The following is a 15,488-nucleotide window of genomic DNA, read 5'->3' on the forward strand; positions in this document are numbered from 1 at the left end:
GTCATTGCTTTGTTAATGTCCTATTTTAAGTTATCCTAATTTGTTTGTTGTATATTATATTGTAATTTTATTTGCTTTGATCTTTTTATGCTTTTCCGACTTAGCTTTAATTTGTTAGCCTTATTTGATTTTGTTTATACATTGCTTTGCAACTGCAATTAATTGCGATCAATCAAGCAATAATAAACAATCACCTGGTGCAGACCTGTCGCTCAATAGAAAATTATATTGCAGGATTACAAACAGGCCAATTCAGAAAGGATTGCGGGAGAATGGGCACTCCGTGTTGAACGCCTACTCTCCCAACACACGCCCAGCCACCTCTCCTAGGCACGCGATCCTATATTTAATGAGGGGGTTGCACTAAAGGAGGCGCTAGGGACGATTAACGCCCCTAGTGTCTCCTTGGCCCAGGAGAGTGGCTCTGTCAGCGGGGTCAGGAAACCAACGCTCAATTTTATGAGCGTCTGTTTTCCAAACCCACTGACAGTGATCAGTTAGGAAAACGGACAATGGTAAAATTGAGCGTCCGTTTTCCTAACCGGACCAGCCAGCACAGTTTAAAAACATTGCTTTTCTGTACATTTTTTTGGGTTGCTGATAAATTAATGCAGCCCTTGGGCAGGCGTTAATTTATGCGCATAAAATGTGCGGATTGGCCGCACATTTTACTTTCAGAATCACGGGTGACTAACAGGCCGATACAGTAAAAATCACGGGAGAGTGCACAGGCCACTCTCCTGTGCACATGATTCAGAAAAAAAAAATGTATTCAAATTAGGGCCCATGGTAAAAAGAGGCACTAAGGACACTAGCGCGTCCCTAGCGCCTCTTTTTCGACAAGAGCGGCGGCTGTCAGTGGGTTTGACAGCCGACGCTCAATTTTGCCGGCGTCTATTCTTGAGCCCGCTGGCAGCCATGGGTTCAGAAACCGGACGCCGGCAAAATTGAGCGTCCAGTTTTCAACCCGCAAGCTGCTTTTAATTTTTTTTTTACTTTTTTTAACTTTTGGGACCTCCGACTTAATATCGCCATGATATTAAGTCAGAGGGTGCACAGAAAAGCAGTTTTTACTGCTTTTCTGTGCACTTTCCCGGTGCCTGGAGAAATTAACGCCTACCTTTGGGTAGGCGCTAATTTCTGAAAGTAAAATGTGCGGCTTGGCTGCACATTTTGCTTTCTGAATCACGCGGGAATACCTAATAGGGCCATCAACATGCATTTGCATGTTGCGGGTGCTATTAGGTTCAGGGGGGTTGGACGCGTGTTTTCGACGTGCTATTACCCCTTATTGAATAAGGGGTAAAGCTAGCGCGTCAAACGCGTGTCCAATCGCGGGTTAACAGTGCGCGTGTCCAATCGCGGGTTAACAGTGCTTTATACAGGCCGATACAGTACAGTGGGCTCCGGTGGAGCGCACTGTACTGTTTCGGCCTGTATAAAGGGTAATAGATGCGCGTTAAACAGTGCGCACAGCCGAGCCCACTTTACAGAATCGGCTCGAAAGTGTCTCCCTCCCCCTGTAACCCCCCTCCACTACACCACTAACAATACATTTAAGTTTTTAATGTATTTTGCTGGAAGTTTAATTCACCTGGTTTGGGCAGGATCCTAACAGTTTTAGTGTCCTCAGTGGAGTTAGGTGTCAGGGCATTAACCCTGTGAGAAATGACTTTAAAATGTTGCCATCTCAGTAATTAAGCCAGATATTAAAAACCTTTTTCTTTAAAAATGACCTTTAAACATTGCTAAAGAAAACTTCCCTTTCTAGAGGCCTTTTTCCAGAATATTCCTGGAGAGCAGTTAGGGGCCTCTTCCTGACAAAGCATAAAGAGAAGGCATGAGGTTAGAACTAACCCCCCTTCTCCCTTTAAAGTTCTGCTTCTGTGCAAATTAGCTTCTTACAAGGTAAGATATTGTAGCCATGCCATTTAGAAAACGCATGTACAAAGACCTGCCAAACACTGATAAGCATCAGGGGATGGAGGTAAGGGGCTCCCTCCCAGTTGCAAAGGAAGAGATAACAGAAAGGGGTGGAACAAGCAAGAAGGTGCTTACCAGTGTGGTCAAAAGGGGGAAGTAAAACCAGGGCTTAAGCCAGCAAAAAAAAAAAAAAAAGGTATAAAATTCCTTGTTGGGATTCCGTGGGGGTGTGTGCTTACTATATGAATGTCACCCCATTTGCAAGTGGTCATGTAAAGATCTTTTATAATGATTTCACTACATTGTGCTCACTAATAAATAACTATTCCCAGAGAAGGGAGTTGTTTGATTTTTGTTTCCCCACAAACCCCCACCATAATGTACAGGTTCTTAATTTCAGTCCAAAAAGTGACTGACAGCTATTAAGTAGACCTTACGTTTGATCTTTATCAAAGAGGCGAGAATTCTTCCTGACCGGAAGGTTTTAGATTTCCAGGCGATTTCTCGGCCCTGAGAGAGTTAACAACCAACCCCTGGGGTGGCCCCACCCCTCCAGAGTGACGTTGCTTCCCAGCAGCCTTTGCTGCCTCCCGAGTCTCCCCGCTCCTCCCCCCCTCCCCGACAAAAAAAAACAAACAAAGAGCGCCGGAGCTCTGGCCGGGGGCTGCCGCTGACACCGGAGGAAAGCGGTGCGCGAAGCCGCTGAGGGGACCCGAGAGCTCGGACGCTGGTGGTGCCGGTGACACTCGAGGAGGCGTCTGGGCCGGGGTGAGCCGCTCGGGAGGGCTCCGTCCTGCGGTGCTGAGCTCGGTGGAAGCTGAGCAGGTGCCTTGTGGGAGCCGGGACTCGAGCTAGGAGGTGTTAAGTGGGGCTAACGTAGCCGCCTTCTTCCCCGGTAAGGACAGCACGGCCCCCGCAGGTAGGGTGGGGAGGGGTGCAGAGCTCCTCCTCATCCTTTGGAGCCCACCAGCTGAGGCATGCGGGGCTCTGGACACATCTTGCTTCTGGTATCCTCACTGAGATCCCCAGAATTGGGTTGGTATATTCTGCAGTTTTATAACCCACACTTTACTGGAATCGCTGACAGCTTCTGGCTTCCTAGATCCCATCGAAGATAGCCCGTTTCCAGCATCAGCCGGAGTTTCTCTGCAAATAAATTCCTGAAACTCAACCAACAGGGCTACGAGAATACCTAATTCCACGGTATTGCCCAAGATGTCATTTTAGCGCTCCTATGTGATTTAATATCTTTGCTTGGCGTACAATAACTTGCTATTAGGACTGGGCAGGATACAATTTGGGAGACAGTAAATAGGTCATGTACCTGGTATCCACCCTCTGAAAACATCCTAGATCAGATAAGGGTGAGGTCATTTTTAATAGTACAAAAGTTGAAAAGCATTCCAAAGCTTTCCCTATGAAGGGCTAGTTCTACTGGGCTGAATTTTCAGACATTATATAGTACTACCTGCCTTTTTATTTACAAGTGTTATAACATTTAATATACCCACAGACACCACAATAATCACAAGATCTTCTATAAAGCATTTACAATATAAGTATACTCGCAGCAGGGTCTGTAATAACATGCCCAAACAACATCTACAATTTTTTAGTTATTTTATAGTAGCTTTGGACTTTTACTGATTGTATCTGATGACAAGGGATTGTCCTGAATGAAAGCTGATGTATGTAAAGTTTTACAGTATAAAAAAATGTTTTGTTAACAAAAGCCATATTTGCCTTTCAAAGCTTCCAAAGGGTTAGCTACGTTAGTCTGAAATTATGAAAACTAGAGGCTGATGTAGTCTTATAAACCCTTGGTTCCCAACCCTATCCTGGGGAACCCCCAGCTACTCATGTTTTTGGGATATCTGCATGAACATGCATGAGATTAAATTTGTATGCAATAAAGACAATGCATGTAATCTGTCTCTTGAATATTCACTGTGGATATCCTGAAAACCAAACGGGTAGGGGATCCTGCAGGACAGATTTGGGAACCACTGTATAGAGCAATAGATTTGAGGTTTATGCTTTTGATGACAAGGACTCTGATCTTCAAAAGCTATGATGGCTTTTGTTATAAAAATGTTTTGTTATGTTAAAGCTACCATATCAGTCTATAAAATGAATGACTAATTACAGTACTCTATCCACAACAGGCCTAGTTTTCAGGATATCCGCAATGGTTATGCATGAGAGAGATTTGTATGCAGTCTCCCTTATACAAATATCTCATGCATATTCATTGTGAATGTCCTGAAAGCCAGGCCTGTTTGTGGTTCGTGAGAATCAGAATTGGCTACTCCTGGTCTATACCATGTTTCTAGCCTTTGCATAGCCTCCAGATCATCCCTGTTATGCAAAGACAGTGCTATTTAATTTAATATAGTCTCCCATGTGCACAAGTGCTAATGGAAAAAAAAATGTAGCAGATGAGTCTTCCTTTAATTTATGGACAAAAACCTGTGACTGCTGTGTTTGTTCATTTCTTTTAATTCAAGATCATGGGATTCACCATAAAAAACATCACTTCAGAATTCAAGCCTGGTACAGGTACAATCTGCAGTCTGACTGTTCTGATTATTGCTCCTAACTGAACATAAAAGAATGGAGAATGAAATGGAAAATCCTATTACCCACGGTGCAGACTCAATATTGGTGCATGTTAAATGGGCACTCATGATTTGAGCGCCCGATCCCTTAATGCACACTGATCTACCTCTCTCGGGCACCCAGTTTAATATTGAAATCTGGTGTCATGGTAAAAAAAAAAAAGGGATGCATGGGCGCTCAGGGAAGGTGGCTGTCAGCCGGTTAAGAAAACAGACACTTGTTAATTGAGCGTCCCTTTTCCTAACCTAACCGCCAGCACCCTTTTGTTTGGGGGGGGGGGGAGAGGATATTTCTAATTTTTTAGTTCCTCTGACTTAACAGCCAAAATATTAAGTCAGAGGAAGTACAGAAAAGCAATATTTTCTGCTTTTCTGTACACTTTTTTGGCTCCTCCAAAATTAACACCTGCTCAGGGTAGGTTTAATTTTGGTGAGTAAAAATGTGTGTTGGGTGCACTTTTTTTTTTGCATCAGGGGGAATAGATAATAGCCTCAAACATGCATTTACATGTTATGAGCGCTATTAACTATGTGCACAACTGGACATGCGTTTTGGACGTGCTAACCCCCATTTTGCACCGGGGGTTATGGATGCATCTCCGATCGCGCATTGAGCTGTGTACTGCGTCGGCCTGAGTGTTGTGTGTTCTGGTTTGCCTCATCTCAAAAAAAGGCAATGTGGAACTAGAAAAGTTCAGAGAAGGATGACAATAAAAGGGTGGAGTGCCTTCCTTATGATAGGCTACAGAGGTTAGGGCTGTACAGCTTGGAAAAGACACAGCTGAGAGGAGACATGGTAGACGTTTCTAAAATCATGAGTGGGGCAGAATGGTTGAATAAAGGGTGGTTATTTACCTTTTCAAGTAATTCTAAAACAGAGACATCTCCATGAAACTAACAATTAACCGATTGAAAACAAATGATAAAGTGTTTTTTCACTCAGTGCACAATCAAGCTGTGGAATCTGTTGACAGAAGATGTGGTCAAGGAGACTAACATAGGAGGTTTAATAGAGGTTTGGACAAGTTCCAGGAAAAGGCCATAAAACATTATTGGTCAAGTAGACTTGGAGGAAAACCTATTACTAATCCTGGGAGTGAGTAACTAGATATTGATCTCCTTTTTGGTCCCTGCTAGGTACTTGTGATGTGGACTGGCCATTGTCAGAGCCAAAATCCTGGGCTCGATGGACCCTGATCTGACCCAGCATGGCATTTATGTTCTTATTGTTAAGGAACTCCACAGGGAGGGGACTATTCCTATTTAATCTATAAACTGGAGCCTAAGTATGTTGTGAGTTGTTTGGTTGGTTGGTTTTTTTTTAGAGGACTAACAAAAAAACATAGGTTGAGGTATGTGAGCTTTTGAGTTGGTATAGTTTGATGGATATAGGCATGAGAACCTGATACAAACCCCCAAGAATGTCACTGTTGCTGCCTGAGGGTGCATAACATATATAGTGTTGACGTTTTGGGGTGACTTTTACCTTTGTGGGCCACGGAATCAGAGGTGTGCTGTGAGCAGAACTAATCTCTCCTATTGTTGCAGTTAGCCATGGCAGCACCTGGGTTTGGACTCTGAACTGCTGTGCAGCTACTGCTAGCAGCAATAGGAGTTCAGTGCTGCCACTTGTTCAAAGCTCTGTCAGGATTTGCTGCTTGCCAAGTAAAATCCTTTAACATCAGTCTTAACTTCATAATAACTGAATTTTTTAAAAGGTTGTGAATCTGTTATTTACTCTTTCGGATAATAGACTAGGGGGGACTCCATGAAGTTAGCATGTGGCACATTTAAAACTAATCGGAGAAAGTTCTTTTTTACTCAACGCACAATTAAACTCTGGAATTTGTTGCCAGAGGATGTGGTTAGTGCAGTTAGTATAGCTGTGCTTAAAAAAGGATTGGATAAGTTCTTGGAGGAGAAGTCCATTACCTGCTACTGAGTTCACTTAGAGAATAGCCACTGCCATTAGCAATGGTTACATGGAATAGACTTAGTTTTTGGGTACTTGCCAGGTTCTTATGGCCTGGATTGGCCACTGTTGGAAACAGGATGCTGGGCTTGATGGACCCTTGGTCTGACCCAGTATGGCATTTTCTTATGTTATTACTTTTTAAATCGACCCAGCTCTAGGTTGATTTTGACCTGTCCAGGCCAACTTTTCCCTTCTTGAGATGATCCAATAAAAGGTATTGCAACAATCCATTATTATTCAGGACCTGTACAGCTAATAAAACCCTGTCCTAAAAATTAGGTGTCTACTGCTGAAAATCAGCTCTAGGCAATGGAGCTTTTTATCCTGCCCCAGCTCTGCCCCTATAGCCAGCCATGTTGTAGGCACCTAAATGTAGGTTCTCGGCCCTTGTCAGCTTTCAAAGTGGGTAAATTGAGGCACCTAACACTATGGCTGGATTATATAAGCTTTTTGGTCTCCAAGATACAGAATGGGGAAAAAAGTCCTAGTAAATCAGGCCCTGACTTAAGAGCCTAAATGCTTTGAAAATTGACCCCTCTATATCCATAGGTAAAAGAAAAACTTCAAGGGCATGGAAATCTAGTCCCTTGCCACTTTAATTTGTTTATTTCAACACTTTGCACCTGTCACACTTGACAACCAGGTTCTTGGTTTGGTTTTTTCCTGTGCCGTACAAGTGCCATTAAAAAGTCTTGCACAATTTGTGAAGCAAAGGCGAGACAGGAAACCAGCAACGCTGACTTCAGCGGCATCACCCTCTGGGGTGGTTGGCAACTTACCGCGCAGCTCAGTAGATTCACCACGTGCAGTGTACTAAAATAATAGCTCAGTTGATTGCAGTTTGCCTTTTACTGTAAATAGCAACTTATTCTGTTGAGCTTTCTTTTAATCAGTTAATTTTAGAAACAACATCTTTGCTTTTTTTTTCTCTTTGTACATTGAAAATGTATTCTCATAGCAAGTTTAAGTGGATTCTATGTATAGTGTCCAACTGTTCGTCTAGCTCCAATTAGGGATCATTTATCTAGTCTTTCCTATCCATGTCTCAGCAGAGTGCTCATCTTATGCCTTCCTGTCTGGCTCTCCTCAGGAAGATGAGCAGGCCCTCTCCTCAGGTACTCATTGGGCCTGGCTTCTTTCCAGCTGGTACTCCTCACTACACCCATCACAGCTGATCTCCTTCCTGTTGTGTCTTGCTGGATCCATCAGGCTTGACCTCCCAGTACCTGCTGATGTATGTGCCTGAGCTTGATATCAACATGGAGACTGCCACTGACCCAGAATCCTCTGCTATCTTAGGTGAACTTTAAATGCCCAACTGAGCTTGACCTGGAGGAATTCACCTGGACAGCATTTGAAGCTGGTGACTGTTTGTGATGCCTAATTGTAGGGTCACAAGAGCAGAAGGCAACAGTCAGAACTTCAGGCTAGAATGGCGATTACAGGGGCATCTGTAAATGCAGCCTAAGATATGAAGATTGCCCTGAGCAGCAAAATTTTAAACAGAACAAAAGGATTATCTAAGAGTAATGGTAAATGGGCCCTAACTTGAAGAACTGGTCAGGGTAATTTAGGGATAATTTATCATGCTGTTGACACGTCAACCTATGTAGATGATACTCCAGGTGGGTCCTGCAACTTAAGAATTTCTGACCTAGTACTGTATTGTATTTCACCTATTAAAAAAAGGATCAGTTCATATATACAGACAAGATGCTGGTTGATCAGTTTATCAGAGAACTGGCATCCAGCAGCTCCCAAGAATACTTATATTGCTCAATAAAAAAAATTATACTTTCTACAAAATCTAGTATTTTTGGGACCATGGAGAAGCGCCCATTAGCGCGTTTGGCACATAACACTTCCCAAGTTCTTTCAACATACACTCTAATGTAGCCCATGGCCTGTACCTGTTATCGCTCTGAGAGGAGGCTGCAGCAGTCTCAAGGGCCATGCTGCTGTTTGCCAGCTAGCACAGTGCTTACTTGCATTTTTTGTCCTCCCTTTAGCAAGAGCTTCAGCTGGAATCAAACAAATTCTTCCTCCTCGTGGTGCTCAGCAATTCACCCTTGGGCTATCTGACATTTCAGTGTGTTTTGTACCTTTTCTTTGTAAAGAAGTAGAAGTTAAGATTTGTAAAATAGAATATAATTGATTTTAATTTTTTTTTATTATTTCAAGGTGACTGAGCTAATAGCAGGGACTGACCATCCAAGCAGTGTGACGTCAAGACTGTCAGCTAGCCTTTCCACTTAGTCCCTCCGAAGGATTGAACAAGTGTGTGCATGTTTCCTTTCTCCACCACCCTGGCACTGCTGAAGCCTTGTTAGGTTGACGATGAGTCCACAATAAACGTATGCGTTTGAGTTTAATGAGCTAACCAGTGGATTCAAATGACTTTACAGAGCATGTATTCGCTGCATGCTGGCCCATGAAAGCATTCCCAGGAGGGCCATGGTACCCAGCCTTTCATGCTGTGAGCCACTTGTGTAACAAGGCAAGCCTTCAACAGCCATACACAGCTTTATTTATGCCTTACATTTTAACAGCCGACTTTTTTTTTATTCCAACAGTTCTGTAATGTGAGGGGCCCTTGAGAGCCACCCATAGCTGTTTGACTCTCTGTACAGAATAGCATCATTACAAAAGATGAGTAATTCTTCTGGCCAGCACAGGAACACAAGAATAAAGAGGGCCAGTTCACTAGAAGAAAGAGTATCGCACGTCTGAGGAGTCCACCTTGCCACTGGAAGAGCACGCTTTTTTTTTTTTTCAATCAACAGTGAGGTGAGGTGATGCCAAACCCAGACAAGCTGGCATGGCTGCAATGAGCTGGGTTACAGGGAGGTTTCTTTCCCTGATGTGTAAACTGAAGACTTCCTAGTGACTGTGAACCAAGAAAAGGCAAGTGAGAGAGCTACAGTGACTAGTCACACTGCGTGACTTGAGTCTTCGCATTTCCCAGCTACTGCTTTTTGTTGGCCAGAATTTGCAGGATGGGGCGGCTGGATGAACAAGCCAAGAAACGCATTGTGGAACTTCGTAAAGCTGGGCTCAGCTTCCGCAAAATTAAAAAAGTCTTGGAGCTGAACAACATCAGAGTGACCCCTCAAGCGGTCTATCTGTTCCTGAAACGGAAGAATGTGGAGCCGGAGTCGGAGCAGGTGGCAGGACCCTCTGTTCCACTGGCAGCAGGGGGTGGTAGGAAGGCAGATGTAGAGAGGCCAGCCTGGGAAGAGCAGCAGCTCTGGAACCTTATGCATGAGAACAGTGCGGATTTAAGCAAAGGCAGAGAGCTGCAGGGCCCCACGCCCAGCTCATCTACACAACCAGCAGCGAGAAGCGGGAGCCTCGGGAATCCCGACTCCAAGGAAGGAATCAAAATTGTCAGCGTCACCTCCTTGTATGAGGACAGCAGACAGTTTGGGAAGGCCTCAGCTCCCATGGGACCACCGCTCAGAGTCCAATTACAGGCTCTACCGCAACCGAAGAGCAGTAAGTCACATGTTATGTGGTCTCTTCTACCCCTTTTGTGGTCATAGTGTTTGTCAACCATATGGCCAACACAATTTTGAGGGGTTCTTGAAATAACCTGGTCACCTTATTGTTCACACAACGCTAGGCTCTAAAACCTTATGTATTCCAGGTACCCCAGTTGTAAACAATATTTCAAACATATTGTAGCTATATGACTGATTTAAAGAGAATACCAAGTGTACCATTTTTTTGAAATATTGTTTACACCTTATTGTTCAGACACTGGTTTCTTAGGAAGAAAAAGCAATGGGAATTGAACAGCCTTGATAAAATCTAGCATCTTCCCTTGCCCCCACCTACTCCTTTTTCTATGAATTCAGTGACTTGACTAGTTTCAGAAAATATAACTTTTGATGGATGTTCCACTTTCTACTGCATTGGGTTGTAAATATTCTATTTGTCCACTTTTCCTTGAATATGGTTGAACAAGGCGGCATCCAGACAAGTTATGTTTTCTAAAACTATAGGAATATATTGCACAACTTTCTGTCTCAAAGCTTGGTTTGTACCCCCCTCCCACCCCCCACCCAATGCATCACCAGGGATGTTCTAAATTTTAGCACATTTACTTCATGTTCAGGATCACACTCATACATTTTTTGTACATATTATTGTGTCTGCTTGCACAGTATAGAACTTGTGGCTGAATGCCTATTATTCAGTCACTATTTCTGCAGGGGAAAAAAAAAAAGTACAACCCAGACTGCTTCAGAGCTGACTGATCCGCCTTTCTTTTATAGAAACAAGTTTTGATAGGTGATTTATCTTGCTACAAGTTAGATCTTCCGAAAGCAAACTAAACAATATATGGGGAAACGTGAGGTGCAACCTTACCAGCGAAGGTTTTGATAGTCATAACGCTGCATGAAGTGGAGGAAACATACCTACTATAGGGCACAACCTGATTACGATCCAGTTGAAGGGGAGTTATGGATAATAACACGGTCTACTAGAGCAGAGGTTCTCAACCTTTTTTTGGCCAGGACACACCTGACAGATGGTTCTCACATGCGTGACACGTGGAACATGTGACCATCACGGGGGCTAAATGTAAACATGCACTCTGCATCCACAGGAATCCCCTCAACCCCCAGCAATGAGTGCAGAGCAGATCTAGGGCATTACCCTGTACAACTCACCATACAAAAAAAAAAAGATATTCTGGTTCTGATGACATTCCAGTAAAAGCAAAACAAACTTTTTACTACCAGGCCCAATAGCCTGCCTTATGAAAAGACAGTAATTTACCACTAATGCATATCCTATTGAGAAAACACAACAAATAAGATTGATACAAATGCCTTCATGCTAGTAAAATACCTCATCTCTGTCATACACCCTTCACCAAGTACAGAAAAAACCACAAATTATAAATATGGAGACAGAAACTGGAATGGAAAACAAAAAAAGCCACTCTGCATGCAGTATAAACCTGGAGAAATGGAAAGAGAAATATAGCACCTAACATAGTCCCAGGATCTGCAATAATGCACACAAACTAACCCGCACAAAGTTACACCTGTATTATGGAACACACTCAAACAGTAACAACCCTATCTAAGAAATACAACTATTAAACCAGGCCCTAAACACTAATACATTTCCTATTGGGAAAACAGAATAAGCCAAGCTGCTATAGATCCCCACACAGAAATAATTGTTAAGCTATACTAAAAATGTTACAAAACAGCTGCTGAACAGAATAATATCCAACAATTAAAAACTCATAAAAATTATTAAAACATGTCCAAATATCAATAAAAAATTTCAAAACAGCAGACATCGCATAATACCCAATAATTAAAATGGCAGTCAATCAAAAAAGCCACTTTTATTTACCCTCTCCAGCGACTCTCCTACTCCTTTCCCTTCCAGGCCAATAGAACTCACCAGACACAGCAAGGGCTGCTGAAGCTCTGTCCTCACAGTCCTCTTCCTTAGGGCCCACAACTCACACCCCGCCCCCCCCCAATTAGACCCCATGACCAGTCTCGGTCTCTGTCTCTCTCACATTCATGGTCTCTTATATACAAGCTCTCACCCAGGCACCCATTTACACACCAGCTCTCACCCATTCACACCCACACTCACCAAAAACCTCTTCCTTCACTGCAGGGATGGGCTCCAGTTCCGCCGCAGCTTTACTCCGGCGCGGGCCTTCTTTTTTCACCGCCACGGGGATGGGCTCCCGTGGCGGCCTTGCTTCGTCGGGGTTGGACACTGCCATTCCTCCCACCCCACCCCTGGGCTATGCGATGCCTGCCTCACCGGCCAATCAAAGGCTTCCTCCCTTCTTCTTACTCCCACTGGCAGGTAGAAGGGAGGAGGCTTCCAATTGGGCAGTGGGGGCTGGAAAAAGGGAGAAGGAAAGTACAATGGGGCAGTGGGACACCGGGAGATGTGACACATCGGTTAAGAAGTGCTGTACTAGAGAGCGTAACCATCCCTCTTTCAGATAATGAGGCTTCTTTAACGTTTATTGTTTTCATGCAGAAAAGAGGGAATGGGTCCCCGAGGCCTCTCCCTCTGCAAAGTGATGGGATGAGAGCGGAAAGCTAGCAGTAAAGTTTTCTAAAACGTAATAAAATGATAACTTTCTCTGTCATCACACATGATCTTGCAGGAGCTGTGTAGATGCGGTAAACTTTACATCTTTTTCTTCAGTTCAGAGGGATTACGGGTAACAAAACTTGGGGCTGAAAGGCTGTTGGCCAGGCCTAAACTTATTCCAGTCTCTGGTTTCAAATGATATTACATAAAGCCTGGCACCGTTCTGTTTCTCCAATGTGAGCATGTGAAAGGAGGGTAGGAATGGACAATTAAAAGGCCACCTTAGTGCTGAATTTGGCCCCCACTGAATCTTCCAGATGCCAAATGAGCACAAAAAAAGGTTCCCAGAAAAATACAAAAAGCAAAATTTGAGTTTTTGTTCACTGCCAGTCAATGTTTGACTTTTGTTCCTAGAATTTTTAAATCTACAATACAAATATACTCAAACGTGCGGCAGCACCTCCTTTCCTTCTGGTTCTGGCCCAGATCTTTCGTTTTTCCTCCTACTTTTCTCACTTCACTGTTTCCCAGGTCCCTCTTTCAGTCCTTCCCGTTTCCCATCTTTTGTTGTTTGCTTGCTGCCTCTTGCCTGTTTTCTGGGGCATCTACCATTCTTCCATGCCCCTTCCTGTCCTGCTGACCTGTTCCTAGCCCTTTCTTCCTGCTACTCGTCCCGTGATCTTCCCAGTTATTTCTGCCTCCTTCCTGTCCCTATACTTGTTTTCTTTATTCTTACTCCCCACACAACCCTCGTCCCGCTCCCTCCATGAGGGTCACAGGAATGCTGTCTTCACGTTATTGCCAAATGTAACATCACTCTGTCGTTTCTGTCTTGTGGCCATTGGGCTATTGCTGGTATTCCCTTTGAAATGCAGACTGAATTGGCCATGAGCTGTGGTGACATCATCCTGCAGCAGCGAATGGACTCGTCTCTCCTAGTTGGGAGAGACTTGGTCTCTACTGAGCATGTTCGGGAGTTCCCACATGGGCATTGTCTCGAGAGTCTCCTGTCTTTTTTTTTTTTTTTGGTCTGAGCACAGCACGGATGTGCATACAGTCTCTACAGATCTTTTTCAGAATCCTTTCACATTTTTTTCATTTTCTCAATTTTTAGTTGCCTTGCTACACTGCAGCACCTACAACAATGCTTTTCAGTGCTACACAAAAAACAATGTTTGCTCTCTCAAAATGGCCAAAGAACTGCATCAGTGATAAGCTGAAGTCCCTCGCACAATGTTATCCCTGCTTCCCTCCAGCTATAGGGCACCACCTGTACAGGAACAGCGTCAGTCTTTCAGAAGCAGCAGTAGATTCTCTCCCCCCACCCCTGCCCCCGCTGCAGCATATTCTGGTTCGCCAGGAAATGAATTGAACACAGGCTCTTCCCAAAACTTCGCCATGGGCCTAAACTGAAGCTATGAGGTTGCATTTTAAAATTGCCCTGCCTCGAGTTAGAGTCTGCATCGAAGAAATGTCAGTCAGCATTAGCATGAGCCTCCTTAGCGCGCTTGACCCTCGACCCATGGTGCAACGAAGCATGCATCAACAGAGGTGACACTTGACACGCACAAAGCATCAAGGCATTGGGAGCAGCTGAATGCAGGCCATTCTAGACCAGTGCTGAAGAGCTTATCTTATCTACACCTTCTTATTCCTTCTAGCTTGATAGTAGAGGGCTTCTGATTAGACTCCAGCTCTGGTACACGTCATACTGTCACTTGCCTCAAAAATAAAATAAAAACCTTAATGAGGTGCAAGAACCTATCTTTATCCTCTGAGAAGATGTTCTTCCACCAGTGCTGCATTGGAAGAATGTCAGTCATCCAGACTGAGCGTCTAGTGCAGGGGTCGGGAACCCATGGCTCGCGAGCCAGATATGGCTCTTTTGAGGGCTGCATCTGGCTCTCAGACAAGTGTCGCCACACTTTCCCGCTGACCCAGCTGCTCCCCGGTCCTCCTCCGCCCGGGCTTAAAATGCTGTCAGCCCGGGCGGAACGCGGCAGGACAGGAGGAGTCAGCGGCACCGGCGTGCTCTCTTCTTCCTGCCCCCCCCCCCCCCCCGCGGCCCGGAAGAGGAAGTGGAGAGTATCGGGTGCGTGCGCGGGAAGAAGAGACCACGCTAGTGTGGTCTCTTCTTCCCTCCCCCCCGCGGCCCGGAAGAGGAAGTGGAGCGTATCGGGTGCCTGCGCGGCAAGAAGAGGCCACGCTAGTGCGCTCGGCATCGGCCCGAAGAAAAGAAGACTGCAGCGCGGCTGAGGAAAATGAAGAGCTTCAACCGCGGCCGATGGGACTCCGCCTCCGCGAGGGCTGAAAATGAAGAGGTCAGCGTTGGGAGGAGGCTGCTGCCGCCGCGAGTTCCCGGGGTGGGGCGAGCTCATTCACTCTCTCTCTCCCCCACCCCAGGAACTCGCGGCGGCAGCAGCCTCCTCCCAACGCTAACCTCTTCATTTTCAGCCCTCGCGGAGGCGGAGTCCCATCGGCCGCGGTTGAACCTCTTCATTTTCCTCCGAGCCGCGCTGCAGTCTTCTTTTCTTCGGGCCGATGCCGAGCGCACTAGCGTGGCCTCTTCTTGCCGCGCAGGCACCCGATACTTTCCACTTCCTCTTCCGGGCCGCGGGGGGGGGGGGGGGGCTGTGTGTGTGTGTGTGTGAGTGAGAGATTGCATGTATGTGAATGATGGAGAGCCTGTATATGTGAGAGAGTATGTCTATGATTGAGAGCCTGCCTGTGAGAGAGAGAGAGCATGAATGTAAGTTTACGATTGGGAACCTGTATGTGTAAGTTTGTGATTGAAAACCTGTTTGTGTGAAAGAGTATGTGTGTATGATTGAGATCCTTTGTGTGTGAGAGAAATCATGTGTATGTATGATTAAGAGCCTGTGTGT

The 15,488-nt window shown here is 45.0% G+C and overlaps 2 protein-coding genes across 7 annotated transcripts in view; one reads left to right on the forward strand and one right to left on the reverse strand.

Moving 5' to 3' along the window:
* Nucleotides 1–15,488, reverse strand: part of RNPS1 (RNA binding protein with serine rich domain 1) — a 47,694-nt gene that overhangs the window by 27,973 nt on the left and 4,233 nt on the right. The window lies entirely within an intron of this gene.
* LOC115075969 overlaps nt 2,476–15,488 on the forward strand; it is a 44,787-nt gene continuing 31,774 nt past the window's right edge. Inside the window, exons 1-2 of one of the 6 annotated variants that reach the window (XM_029576975.1) lie at nt 2,476–2,818; nt 8,698–10,011. In XM_029576975.1, the coding sequence (XP_029432835.1) occupies nt 9,513–10,011 (499 nt within the window). In that variant the 5' untranslated portion in view covers nt 2,476–2,818; nt 8,698–9,512. The other 5 variants (XM_029576969.1, XM_029576970.1, XM_029576971.1 and 2 more) reach the window with 5 other exon arrangements.

Source organism: Rhinatrema bivittatum, chromosome 14 (genome assembly GCF_901001135.1).
Source record: "Rhinatrema bivittatum chromosome 14, aRhiBiv1.1, whole genome shotgun sequence".
Classification (NCBI taxonomy): Eukaryota; Metazoa; Chordata; class Amphibia; order Gymnophiona; family Rhinatrematidae; genus Rhinatrema; species Rhinatrema bivittatum.